The sequence below is a fragment of the Ovis aries genome, chromosome 3, assembly GCF_016772045.2.
Source record: "Ovis aries strain OAR_USU_Benz2616 breed Rambouillet chromosome 3, ARS-UI_Ramb_v3.0, whole genome shotgun sequence".
Taxonomy (NCBI): Eukaryota; Metazoa; Chordata; class Mammalia; order Artiodactyla; family Bovidae; genus Ovis; species Ovis aries.
In genome coordinates, this window is record NC_056056.1 from 18386683 (window position 1) to 18401361 (window position 14679).

General features: G+C 43.0%; 1 protein-coding gene across 1 annotated transcript in view; it reads right to left on the reverse strand.

Moving 5' to 3' along the window:
* MBOAT2 (membrane bound O-acyltransferase domain containing 2) overlaps window positions 1–14679 on the reverse strand; it is a 107900-nt gene that overhangs the window by 48289 nt on the left and 44932 nt on the right. The window contains exons 2-3 of the mRNA XM_004005673.5: window positions 13252–13397; window positions 9072–9149 (exon numbers count right to left, since the gene is read on the reverse strand). Of these exons, the coding sequence (XP_004005722.2) occupies window positions 9072–9149; window positions 13252–13397 (224 nt within the window). The remainder of the gene's footprint in view (window positions 1–9071; window positions 9150–13251; window positions 13398–14679) is intronic.

Genomic DNA, 14679 nt, shown 5'->3' on the forward strand with positions numbered 1-14679 from the left:
ATTAACCACTGCTCATTACCTTCGTGAGGACAGATCTCCAAGTGACTTGAGGCTTCTGCCTGCCAGATGGCATTTCCAACATCCTCATTCCTCCCCAGTGGAGTCAAGAGTTCCTCATGATATCTCTATTCAGGAATCCACACTGCAGGAGTCCTGTGAGCACCGGCAGTGACAGGTGACGACGGACCCCTGTCCCACCTGCTCCTCAGGGGCATGGAACACTGAGCTAAAAGCACATCAGCTAAAACTGCCTGGTCCTTCCCTGATCTCACCCCCAGCCCCAGGGCCGTGGCTCCACAACCAGCCTCAGGGGTGGATAAGCAGGGAGGGAGGCAGGAAACACCAAAGACCGCTGGTCAACCCACCAAGCATGCCATTCAAGGCCCTCAGCACAGACGGATATCCTCTGCTCAGAAACAGCCCACCAAAAAGAGATGCCAGGAACTTCCCGGGGGTCCAGTGGCTGAGACTTCATCTTCCAATGCAGAGGGTACGGGTTTGATCCCTGGTCAGGGAGCTAAGGGCTTCCCTCATAGCTCAATCAGTAAAGGATCTGCCTGCAGTGCAGAAGAACCAGGTTCGATCCCTGGGTCAGGAAGATGCCCTGGAGAAGGAAATGGCAACCCACTCCAGTGTTCTTGCCTTGAGAATCCCATGGACAGAGGAGCCTGGTGGGCTGCAGTCCATAGGGTTGCAAAGAGTCCGGCACAACTGAGCAACTAACACTTCACAGGGAGCTAAGACCTCACATGCCTTGCAGATCAAAACAAAAAAACAAAAAAAGAACATAAAGCAGAGCAATATTGTAACAAATTCAGGAAAGACTTTTAAAATGGTCTACATTTTTTAAAAAATCTTTAAAAAAAGAGAGATGAAAAAAAAAAAAAAGCCCACAAACATGCACTCAACAGAACAGAGAACCTCTTCTTCTGAGCTTCTATCATCCATAGGCTCAACACCGAGATTATAAAAAGTGGAAGGTCCCCACCACCCACCTAAGCAGTTCATAGTCTGGCAGGAGAAAAGGTGAATTAGAGCAACTTTACGAACCCTAACAACACCTCTGATGTGACATCAGTGGGAAGAGAAAAACCCAGCAAAGCACCTGCCCAGGAATGGCCTCAGAAAGCAGCTCTTCCAGCATGGGAACCCTCTTGGGAGCCGAGCCCTGGATGCAGGGAAAAGCACACCTGGGGGCCCAAGTGAGTCAGCTGGTTTAATGCAGTTTAGACTCAGAAAGGTAAAGGGGACATGACTCAGGTCCCAGAGCTAATGAAATTTAGCAGAACCTGAATCAGACCCATAAACATCTACCCCCAATCCAGTGCTTTTCCAATGAGTCATTAGGGCCACCTGGGGAGAAGGCGGAGTTTAACCTTGATCTCTTCTCCTGCCCAAGGCCTGCTGCTCAATTTTATCATCACTTCAAGGGGATTCCGAAGAACACATGTTTTAGTATCTCCCAATATTTAAAAATATATTTCAGCATAAGTTCTACTTCACATCGAATATCTGTGCTCTGTTTCCAACTGTTTCATTCTGCTGAGCACACAGTAAATGGCTGATGAAGATTTTTTTTTTACTGCTCTCCAAGCTGGTATGCACCCTCGGCCCTGAATGCACCCTCTTTTGTAAGGACAATCACAGTGTGATCACCAGTTTGACAGTAAGTGTTCTGTAGAGACTGAACCCGTCCTTTTACTCATCAGTGGGTCCCAGCATAACGTTACAAAAGCTTGCTGCATGGCTGACACTGTGCAACACCTCCAACTCAAGGGTGCCTCTCAGAGGGTAAGGACCACATCTCTACTGTCTCTGGTTTGTTCAAAGGGGTGGGTAGCTAAGCCCATGTGACTGTGGGTTGAAGTTCACTTTCCTACAGGTTTTACGACGTAATCCCATACAAAACTTGGCAAACCCGCGAGGCAGGTGTGGTTTTACTGGATGTGTCTATATCTTTTATACGTTTCCTGTAGGTCATTTGCTCTGTTGAAAACTACCTGCCAAGTTATCAAGAAAAGACTTCAGTTTAATCTCCAAAGGCTAACAGGCTCTTTCCGTATTAACCATCTCACAGGTCTGCTGTTTAAGAGCAATATTGCACAGGAACCTGGAATGTCAGGTCCATGAATCAAGGCAAATTGGAAGTGGTCAAACAGGAGATGGCAAGAGTGAACGTGGACATTCTAGGAATCAGAGAACTAAAATGGACTGGAATGGGTAAATTTAACTCAGATGACCATTATATCGACTACTGCAGGCAGGAATCCCTCAGAAGAAATGGAGTAGCCATCATGGTGAACAAAAGAGTACGAAATGCAGTACTTGGATGCAATCTCAAAAACGACAGAATGATCTCTGTTCATCTCCAAGGCAAACCATTCAATATCACAGTAATCCAAGTCTATGCCCCAACCAGTAACACTGAAGAAGCTGAAGTTGAACAGTTCTATGAAGGCCTACAAGATCTTTTAGAACTAACACCCAAAAAAGATGTCCTTTTCATTATAGGGGACTGGAATGCAAAAGTAGGAAGTCAAGAAACACCTGGAGTAACAGGCAAATTTGGCCTTGGAATGCGGAATGAAGCAGGGCAAAGACTAATAGAGTTTTGCCAAGAAAATGCACTGGTCATAGCAAACACCCTCTTCCAACAACACAAGAGAAGACTCTACACATGGACATCACCAGATGGTCAACACCGAAATCAGATTGATTATATTCTTTGCAGCCAAAGATGGAGAAGCTCTACACAGTCAACAAAAACAAGACCGGGAGCTGACTGTGGCTCAGATCAAGAACTCCTTATTGCCAAATTCAGACTTAAATTGAAGAAAGTAGGGAAAACCGCTAGACCATTCAGGGATGACCTAAATCAAATCCCTTATGATTATACAGTGGAAGTGAGAAATAGATTTAAGAGACTAGATCTGATAGATAGATGCCTGATGAATTATGGATGGAGGTTTGTGACATTGTACAGGAGACAGGGATCAAGACCATCCCCATGGAAAAGAAATGCAAAAAAGCAAAATGGCGGTCTGGGGAGGCCTTACAAATAGCTGTGAAAAGAGAGAAGCAAAAAGCAAAGGAGAAAAGGAAAGATATAAGCATCTAAATGCAGAGTTCCAAAGAATAGCAAGAAGAGATAAGAAAGCCTTCCTCAGTGATCAGTGCAAAGAAATAGAGGAAAACAACAGAATGGAAAAGACTAGAGATCTCTTCAAGAAAATCAGAGATACCAAGGGAACATTTCATGCAAAGATGGGCTCGATAAAGGACAGAAATGGTAGGGACCTAACAGAAGCAGAAGATATTAAGAAGAGGTGGCAAGAATACACAGAAGAACTACATAAAAAAGATCTTCATGACCCAGATCATCACAATGGTGTGATCACTCACCTAGAGCCAGACATCCTGGAATGTGAAGTCAAATGGGCTTTAGAAAGCATCACTTCGAACAAAGCTAGTGGAGGTGATGGAATTCCAGTTAAGCTATTCCAAATCTTGAAAGATGATGCTGTGAAAGTGCTGCACTCAATATGCCAGCAAATGTGGAAAACTCAGCAGTGGCCACAGGACTGGAAAAAGTCCGTTTTCATTCCAATCCCAAAGAAAGGAAATGCCAAAGAATGCTCAAACTACCACACAATTGCACTCAGCTCACATGCTAGTAAAGTAATGCTCAAAATTCTCCAAGCCAGGCTTCAGCAATACGTGAACCATGAAATTCCAGATGTTCAAGCTGGTTTTAGAAGAGGCAGAGGAACCAGAGATCAAATGGCCAACATCCACTGGATCATCAAAAAAGCAAGAGAGTTCCAGAAAAACAGCTATTTCTGCTTTATTGACTATGCCAAAGCCTTTGACTGTGAGGATCACAATAAACTGTGGAAAATTCTGAAAGAGATGGCATACCAGACCACCTGACCTGCCTCTTGAGAAACCTGTATGCCGGTCAGGAAGCAACAGTTAGAACTGGACATGGAACAACAGACTGGTTCCAAATAGGAAAAGGAGTACATCAAGGCTGTATATTGTCACCCTGCTTATTTAACTTATATGCAGAGTACATCATGAGAAACCCTGGGCTGAAGGAAGCACAAGCTGGAATCAAGATTGCCGGGAGAAATATCAATAACCTCACATATGCAGATGACACCACCCTTATGGCAGAAAGTGAAGAGAAACTAAAGAGCCTCTTGATGAAAGTGAAAGAGGAGAGTGAAAAAGTTGGCTTAAAGCTCAACATTCAGAAAAGGAAGATCATGGCATCTGGTCCCATCACTTCATGGGAAATAGATGGGGAAACAGTGGAAGCAGTGTCAGACTTTATTTTTCTGGGCTCCAAAGTCACTGCAGATGGTGACTGCAGCCATGAAATTAAAAGACGCTTACTCCTTGGAAGAAAAAGGCAATGGCACCCCACTCCAGTACTCTTGCCTGGAAAATCCCATGGACGGAGGAGCCTGGTAGGCTGCAGTTCATGGGGTCGCGAAGAGTCAGACACGACTGAGCGACTTCACTTTCACTTTTCACTTTCATGCACTGGAGAAGGAAATGGCAACCTACTCCAGTGTTCTTACCTGGAGAATCCCAGGGATGCGGGAACCTGGTGGGCTGCTGTCTCTGGGGTTGCACAGAGTCAGACACGACTGAAGTGACTTAGTAGTAGTAGTAGATAACATATTGAAAAGCAGAGACATTACTTTGCCAACAAAGGTCCGTCTAGTCAAGGCTATAGTTTTTCCAGTGGTCATGTATGGATGTGAGAGTTGGACTGTGAAGAAAGCTGAGTGCCAAAGAATTGATGCTTTTGAACTGTGGTGTTGGAGAAGAGTCTTGAGAGTCCCTTGGACTGCAAGGAGATCCAACCAGTCCATTCTGAAGGAGATCAACCCTGGGATTTCTTTGGAAGAAATGATGCTAAAGCTGAAACTCCAATACTTTGGCCACCTCATGAGAAGAGTTGACTCATTGGAAAAGACTCTGATGCTGGGAGGGATTGGGAGCAGGAGGAGAAGGGGACAACAGAGGATGAGATGGCTGGATGGTATCACTGACTCGATGGACATGAGTCTGAGTGAACTCTGGGAGCTGGTGATGGACAGGGAGGCCTGGCGTGCTGCGATTCATGGGGTTGCAAAGAGTCGGACACAACCAAGAGACTGAACTGACTGACTGACTGAAGGGCAGGTCCCTAGTGCTATATTCCAAAATCCGAGGCTGTTCTTTGGAACTCAGAACAAGTCTTCCCACAGGAAAGTTAAAAAACACAAAACTAACATGAAGAACACTTAGGTTCCCACGCCCGGCCACAAAAGCTCTTTGAGTCCATCATCGGAACACCACAGGCCCCAGCCACGCTGTGCCGCCTTCTCCAGGGAAAAGGCCTCCCACTTCCCGGCCAGTGGGCCGGAAACACGGCTCTACCCTCCTGCCTCTTCTAATCAGCTTTTTTAGAAACTATCTGCTTCATCACAATAATTCACAGCAAATCAGTAATAAAGTTCATTATTCCATCATCTGTACTATCACAGGTTTAAAATTACCACTTGGCAAGCTTTATTTCGTATTTTGGAAACTAGGAGGAAGAGCAGGTGTCTGCTTGCCTCTGTCTTTTCATGCCCCTGGAGCAGGAGTGAGTTTAGTACTTGGGGTTGGCCAAATACAGTCCACCTGCTTTTTGTTTTTTTTTTTTTTCTCTCATCCTTTTTATTGGCAAGAAGACACATTAAGATCTGTGATGATAATGTAAACATCCTTTCACAATCAAAATTTAGTCCTTTCCTTCGTACTTTAGATAGTTGGGCAGTTATTCCACAGTCATGTGAAAATGAGACTATTTCAATTACAGAAGCTAAATTCCCACTACAAGCGCGATCAACGTTCAATATCTTTTGACTGTAAGTAAAACTACTTTTTGCGCCTATAGGACTCCCCAGACTCCCCTATAGGACTCCTACAAATATTTATTTTAAATTTTTTTTTTTTGGATAAATGAGGTCTGATGGATTCATGGTCAAGTTCATTGTTCACATACTGTCTCATGTACAACAAGAGGACTGAAAAAAGCTATGACAAGACTGTGTATCCTATACAGTCTAAAATATTTGCTCTCTGGCCCTTCACACAGTCTGCCAATCCCTGCTCTCAGAAATGACGGGCAAACTTGTGAAAGTTAATTTATCCCCAAACTAATTAAGGAGACTCAATATCCCAATATATAGGACCTTCTATTCCTAAATACTCTTTCTTCTTTTTGCCTCTATCACTTAAGGTTTTTACATTTTTCCTTAAAAATTTCAAAGCTTATATGAAAATGTAGACTAGAAAAAGCACTGAATTCTAGAATAAATTTTAAAGGTAAATTATCTCATTATGGATCAGAATAAAATAGCATATATGTTAGTGTTAAAGGAAGCTACAAAAATAAAGCTTATACTATATTAAAATATTTTAATTTACAAATGGACTTGTTACAGAGATTGCAAAAACTACACTATGAATAGCTTACAAAATGTACAAAAAAAAAGAGATCCAAGAATTTTTAAACTGTTAAATACTCAGAGAGTCCAAATCCTTCACTTAAAAAAATTTAAACCCTCAATGTTCAAAGAAACATATTATACATACCATGTAAAACTAGACTAAAAGAAATAAACAGATGTGTATTATATTTACATAAACAATAACTTTAAACAACAGAGGAATGCTATAAGCCCCACCAAGCATATTTGAATTAATTTCTTAAGTTCGAAACCATTGAACATTTAAAATTAATGTGAAAGTCTGAGTGAAAAAGGGGATTAAAGGAAAAAAAAAGAAGGAAAAAGGCAAAATCAAACAGAAAAACATATCAGTATAAACTAAAATGGAAGGGGTTAAAAGAGATGGAAAGACACACTTTCTAAGTTAATCACTTCCTCTTTATTGCCAATACTTGTAACTCCTGTGGCAAATCCGTCCACCCTCACCTGCTCCATTGATGGCGTCAAACTCTAAGCACCGGCAGCACATACGTGCACAGAACGTACCGTAAAAGAGCGACAAAACCAACGGCCTCCGCCTGCGGGCCCACAGCCGCACACCCAGCAGAGCTTTCTACCCCCAGAGAAATGCGCTGTGTGTGCTGCTGAATACAGAGGCCACCAGCCACCTGTGGGGGTCGAGCACACGCCATATGGCTGTGTGGCTGAACAACTGGGCTTTAGACGTTGATTCACCTAAATCTACAGGCCACACGTGGCTACCAAGCCAGACGGGGGCTGAAGCTCTACAAGGTAGCTTCATCGACTGCCACTGCCTTTCAGAAAAATAAACCACTTCCTTTGACTGAATTTACTAACCCTTCCTACTTGGGGGCTTCTCAGGTGGCGCCAGGGGTAAAGAACCTACCTGCCAATGTAGGAGAGGTAAGAAATAAATTGCAGGTTTGATTCCTGGGGTGGGAAGATCCCCTGGAGGAGGGCATGATAACCCACTCCAGTATTCTTGTCTGGAGAATTCCCGAGGACAGAGGAGCCTGGTGGGTTATGGTCCAGAGTGTCACAAAGAATCGGACACGACTAAGCGACTTAGTGCACACGTGCGTGCACGTACGCACACACACACACACACACTTCCTACTTAGAAGCATGTTATGACTTCCATTCACGCAGGTGTATACAAGTCCCCTGTTCTCAGTAATCCCATCAGATGTTCCTTCTTTTTCCAGATTTACAACATGAAGCTCCTTTTCTCAGATATTAAGTACAGTTTCACCTTGAACCTGTCATCTGTGTGAGACTTCATAAGCAGAGTTGCAATGGTGTAAAAATTGCTTCACATGATACATAATCAAAATATTTTACCCCTCCTCTTAAAAAAATTAAGAGTCAAAACACCAAAACCTGGAGTGCTGGCACACAGCAGGGGGAGGGATCAAGAAGGCAGGGGGCACCACTGGAAACTGAGGGAAGACATGGCATCAAAGCAGATGGGGTGACCCATGAATCACCGAAGATGCAGAACAGAATGAGATTTGGCGGGGGGTGGGGAGGGACTATGAAATTAGCTACAGGTCCATCATTCCTTGTATGAAAACTCCTGAAGCCACACATATGTCAGGATTCAGAGACACGGTACACCACAGGTAACACAGAACACTCCCAAGGATCTGCCACCAAGCTCTGTGGGTACCTCGGCCCCTGGGTGTTCAACCATATCTATTTCCAGTGTCCAGTGTCCTCTCTGGCCCAGACCTCCACACCAGCTCCCAGCATCGATTAACTGTCTCACAGACACTCCATAAAGTCCACAGGCACCTATTCAGCAAATGCTCAGAGTGTTTACTACGTACCAAGCACCGTTTTAGGTGAATATCTTGCCTGGAGAATTCCATGGACGGAGGAACCTGGCAGGATCTAGTCTATGGGGTCGCAAAGAGTCGGACACGACTGAGCGACTAACACACACACACACACATTGTTTGAAATGCTTATCCCCTAGACATGCTCCCCACCCCCAGGCTTCCCTATGCTCAGAAATTCTGATTCCATTTACCTTACTATTCACACCAGGAACCTGGGGTCACCCTGACACCTTTTTTCCCCATCAATCACCAATTCCTTCCACACGTGCCTTCTAAATCTCTCTCTAATCTATTTGCTTACTCCATCTCGGCACTGCTGTTACCCAAGACTAAGCCAGTGGTCCTTACCCGGAAGTGGTCTGGCCCCACAAGAGACGTGTGAAACTGTCTGGAAACAGCCATGGTTGTCACAACCTGGAGAGGAGAGGCTGCCAGCGCCAAGTGGGCAGGAGCGACGGATGGTGCTCAGCATCTTACAGGGCGTACAGCAGTCCCACCCACCAAAGAATGATCCGGTCTCAGCCATCAGTAGCCCTGAGGCTGAGAAACCCTGCTCTGAGTACACGAAAGAGTGATGCATACCGAGGGTTTTGCTTTTATATCAATTATGGTCTTGAAAAAATGATCATAATTCAGAATAATTTTTAACGTGGTAAAATTCTGTTGGGCCCGATTCAATTATGTTGGAACCCGTTTTATATGTGAATAAAGCACTTACTTGTGCATGTTCTCCACTCCTATTATGATCATGATACAGTAGGAAATTCCACTCTGTACAAGAAAATGTAAGGCATACCTGTAAAAAGTAAGAGCACTGTTAGAAGGGTTAGAAGGGCCTACACACAAACATCGAGTTGAAATGATTCAGGATAAAAAGGGCTTATGCATAACTCAGAATATTCCCGCCCCCCCAAAAAAAAAAAAACAAGGAAGCAAACCCTCCAAAGCCTAACACTGTATGGATACCCTAGAGGAGTCTCATCTTACAAGCCCCACAAGGGCTGGAAAAATAAGGACTCCAGAAAGCCACACTTGGGGGCTGAGCATCCCACATTTCCCAGCTACACCAAAGCTCCATGGGGTCTTGAGACTGAAGCATTATCGCTTTTCCATTACTAAGGCACAAGTATGAAAAGGAGTGAGAAACATGGGTTTCAGAATCGTCCTGACAGACATCACTTAATTGTTCACCTGACTGCGCCAATACAGCTGCGGTAGTCTTTGCAAGTGTTACTTACAAAAGAGCCCAAAATACTAAATATCAGAATTCATTTAAAAGCAGGTACACCCAAATTGATTTATTCTGAAAACACGATGGCTCGAGTCAAATAAGTGTCCTTATACAAATCTAGTCAATCCTTAATTTGCAGTAATCCATCTACAAAACATTCTCACAGAAATAATACAGTGTTTTCTAATGTTCTAATGTAGAAATACACCATTAAATGAGAGAACTAATTTATCCACCCATTTCATAAAAGTCAGGCAAAACACGCTTTAGATCTCTGGTTTTAAAATCCATCCATGGGACTCCCTGGGTGGTCCAGTGGTTAAGACTCTGCCTTCTAATGCAGGGGATGTGGTTCAGTTCCTGACTGCGGAACTAATATCCCACATGCTATGTAGCTACTGAGCCTGCACACCATGACTAAGATTCAAGCAGCCAAATAAATAAATACTTGAGAAAAAAATAAAATCCCTCCAAACTATCCCTAAGACTACACACACGCATGCATGCGTGCGCACACGCAAAATTTCTATTTTCTTTCCCCTCTGATAGCATGGATAACGTATGAAAAAAATGGTGAAACCATTGCACATAATTTAAAGTATTAATAAAGATCTTAAACTATGATTAAAATTGCTTTCTAACCTAAGCATCATAGAATAACAGGCACCTCCACTGTGAAAAGCTACTTAATTATTTATTCCTTAATAAATATGTTTAACTTTCCACAGAAATATTACAAATAAGAAGTAGGCTCCAAGACAGGTATAGAAGAGACTTATCTTACCCACTGTAGAGAGTTCATCTGCCTGTCTCTTCCTCTGCCTAACAAATACACACACACACACACACACACACACACACACGGAAACACACATACACACAAACACACACACAGGGAAACAATGTTGGCCTGGAATGCTACTATATAACCAGAAAGCTGGCACTCAGAAAAACATATGTGTCCATAAACTGAAACAGAAAAGAACTGGCTACTGTGCTAAGCTCCCTTCTGCAGTATTATGTCTTTCAGACCTGACTACCACCATTGGTTCCATTTTACAGGTGAGAAAAGTGATGCTACCAAGGCTGAATAACGTGTCCAGTCACAGCGCTGCCAGGCTTAGGCACCCACAGTGGAATCCAGGTCTGTCTGGATTCAGTCTAAGCTCCAGTCCATTACCCTGCACTGCTCTCACATAGCTAAACAAGTAAATTAAAAGTATAAACTAATTCTCAGTTAAAAGAAATTTATAGATGATGGGTCAAAAAAAAAGAGCTGAGGCCAAATACAAGTAGGTAAAAGAGTCAACTATATTTAGGCAACCACTAACACAGTCTTCCAAAAGACAACTTGTCAAAATCAATAGGAGACAGGATTGCCTTCGAGGCTAACAGAGTGCTAAAACGCAATCCAGAAGGACACTCTACTTTCCCACTTATATCAAGTAGCAAAGAATTATCTTTTACCTGGTGCAGAGGCATAAACAATCTCTTTTCCCAAAGAAAGGAATATAAAAAGTTTCTCCTTCAAGGAAAGAATAGAGTACGCTTTTTTAAAATCCTAGTTATCACGTAGAAATCGACATACTTATGACCACCTGACCTTAAGGTGAGCTCCTCGGGACACTGGGATAGAGTATCTGAGAAGACCTCACAGCAAGAAAGCACCCTCCCCCATCCGTAAACACCTCTCCCTCCAGCAGGACTCCCAGTCACATGGGCCCAGGAAACACGGATCACATCTCCATCTTCTCTGTGTCCACAGACCACAAAATGAAGGGTGTCTGGAGCTGGTCACTTTGGACAAGCCTTCCCCATCCCTTACAACATGCAGTGGAAATGCAGACACAGAGAAAAGACTTTTGGACATAGTTAGGGAGAGAGAAGGTGGGATATTAGAGACAGCAGCATGTAAACATATACATTACCATGTATAAAAGGGATAGCCAGTGGAAATTTGCTATATGATTCAAGGAGCTCAAGTCAGGCGGTCTGTGACAACCTAGAGGGGAGGGATGGGGAGGAAGGAGGGAGGGAGGTTTAAGAGGGAGAGGACATTTGTATACCTGTGGCTGATTCATGTTGATGTATGGCAGAAAACAACACAATATTGTAATTATCCTCCAATCAAAAATAAAATAAAAAATTTTTAATGAAGAAAAAAAATATGCTGACAAAACACATTGAACACTGACGTATATATGGGTAAAATGTGTAAACTGGAATATGCTTGAAAATATTACAGAAAAATAAGTTGAGGAAAGAATGAAATAGGAACGGTAGAATTTTAACAATTGTTGAAGCTGGATAATGTGCCTTTGAGGGTTCATTCTACTATTTTCTGTTATTTTGCATTTGAAAAGCTCTGTGATACAAAGTTAAATACACACCCATGGCATGATTTAAGATAAGTTTAAATAGAAATCCCCTGAGAAACTGAAGAAAACTTTGATGTTGTCCAGGAAGGGGAGAAACCATGCCTAGATCTGATTTAAGAAAGCGCACAGAAACCCTGGGACTCCACACACACCTACCACTGGCAGGGCCTATCAGAGGACTGGTCACAGGGCAACAAGGCAGAGAAGGAATAAATAACCCCTAATTGAATTTTCATGAGTTTCTAGGACACATGTACGGTTGCCAGAGGAAAAAACTAGATTAAGAAATACCAGGATATTTCAGCCCTACCAAGAATCAAAAACAACCTCCCAGAACAAACACAGAGTCATTGTCAAAATCCACCAGTCTACACCCCACAGCAAGAACTACCTTAAACCATCCACCAAGCGACTGCATTGGCATTCTCTCAGGGAATCTGCATCTCAAACAACAATCTGCCAAAGAGCAAACACAGCCAATGAGCCAGCAGCATAAGCTCTCAGTTAAGAAGGAAATGGTGAAGGACAAGGAAGCCTGGCATGCTACAGTCTGCGGGGTCACAAAGAGTCAGATACAACTGAGCGACTGAACAACAACAAGAAGGAAAACTCAGGAGGAATCACCAAGAATCCTTCTACTGAGCGTCTCTGCTGTTTAGCCAAGACACTGTGCTTTCCTGCTACAACCACCGTCATCTGGGACAAACAGGAACTACGGGGTGTCTGTATGTATTACAAGAATAGTCCTGATAATGAAGAAAGGAGCCAAGTGGAAGAAACACAGACACATGGAGCATCTGAAGGGCCATAAATAAAAGCTTTCCATTCATAAATAATTCTTCCCCACCAAAACCAACCCAACCAAAAACCTCATTCAGCTAATGGCAGAATATAAAAAATGGTAACAGAGTTCTATTGATGGGCTTTACCAGCCTCTTACAAGCCACTTGTACGGAAAGGAACAAGTTATTTTAAACGGTTCATTTGTCCTGGCATAAAAGATCTGCAAAATAGGTAGAAGAGCTACTCATGACAGAATAAAATGTCTTGATGTCTTTTCTCTTCATCGGTCCTTTTTCGTAAGTTATAAACAGCAAACTGTCCTCTGAGCCCAAACTGAAGAGACAAAGCCCACTTTCCACTCTTTATCTTTTCTATTAAAAATAAAAAATGTAAAACATTAATAGGCTAAATATAAGGACAAAAGTCTACATAGTGTATTTTTCTACACACTCAATTCACAAAGACATCCAAAATCTTCATTAAATATGATCAAAATAATTACTTACCATCCAAAGCAAAAAAGTGCAAGATAAAGGCCCAAAAGGGTAGCAACGACATGTCTTATAAAAGAGCTAGTTTTGCTTGAATGTAGGTAAGTTCGAAACCAAATGGCTGCTAGCAAGGCAAAGAGTTGGCACACTACAAAGTTGACCTGCAAAGAAAAATTAAAATTTTGTATTAGCAACACAGACTTGAACGTTTCATTTGATGTTACATTAAAATTCTCACGACAAAAACACCAAGGTTACTTAAAATTAAGATCTTCCAGTTTGCTAAAGAAACGAAAACAAAAACCAGGGTGTCTTTCCCAGGATGACAGCCTCACGTTCAGAGGGAAGGGCTGATGCACACGTCAGTGCTATACGCAACAGGGACACTGGCGCCCAGCGTGGGGACAGGCTGGGAGGGGCCCAGGAAGAATCTGGAAGACACGGGGATGCAGACGTGGCACAGGGCACCATATGGTTAGAGGGAAAGATAAACTTATTTTAATGACTTGGACGACCTGTAACTGGTAGAGAAGAAGAGTTCTGAGCTTCTCCTAAATTCCTCTGGGTTAAGATCCAGTCAAGATCCTTGAGAGTCTGTGGGAGGCAGCCTCTGCCGTTAGGAGTTCGGTGGCATCCCTGGCAGAGGAGTCAAGGGGATGCTGCTGGTCTAAAGCCAGCACTGAAAGGAACTACGTGTCTCAGCTCCAGGGGCCTCAGGAACTGGTCCAGGAAGTCAGCAGGTGAACAAGAGGAAGGAGCCCCTGGAAAGCCATGAGGCAAAGAGACCACCCCCGAGCCCACCAAGGCCAGTCCTTAAACATCCTCATAACGGCAGGGACAACATCGCCCTCGATTTACAGGAATGAAACACAAGCTGGGAACAGGACTGCGGCTCCTTTTTCTCCCTTCTTAACATTTCTTTTGCCCTCACAAAATGATTTTTTTTAAAAAGACTACAAACGAGCCTCTCCTGTGGTATTAAAGACTCGAGAAAACCCTCCTTTTCTGTCCCTCGTGAAGTAGGTTCTCCTAGAACACTAAGAAACATAGGTCTTAACATCTACAAATAAAAGAAAAATCCATTTGACATTAGGAACCTGTGAGAAACACACAACAAAACCATTGTTTCAGGAAGCTCAGTTAGGAATAAATCACCCAGCCACACGTCAGTGCCGCCACAGATCCAGAGATATCTCTGCCCAGAGACACAGACAGCTATGTGTTTTTTCTTGCATTACAAGGAGAAAAACAGTTGGACATTGTACATTGCCTGAGAGACCATTGTTCTTTGAATCAGTTAAACTCAATACAACCAAAATGTCATTCCATCGGGTTCTAATAAGCACTTTTTTTTCTCCTAAAGGGTTCCAAGAATACTTTTTTAATTAAGCGAAAAGTAGATATACCAGAAAAATGAATATAGACGTTAAAAACTATTCACAC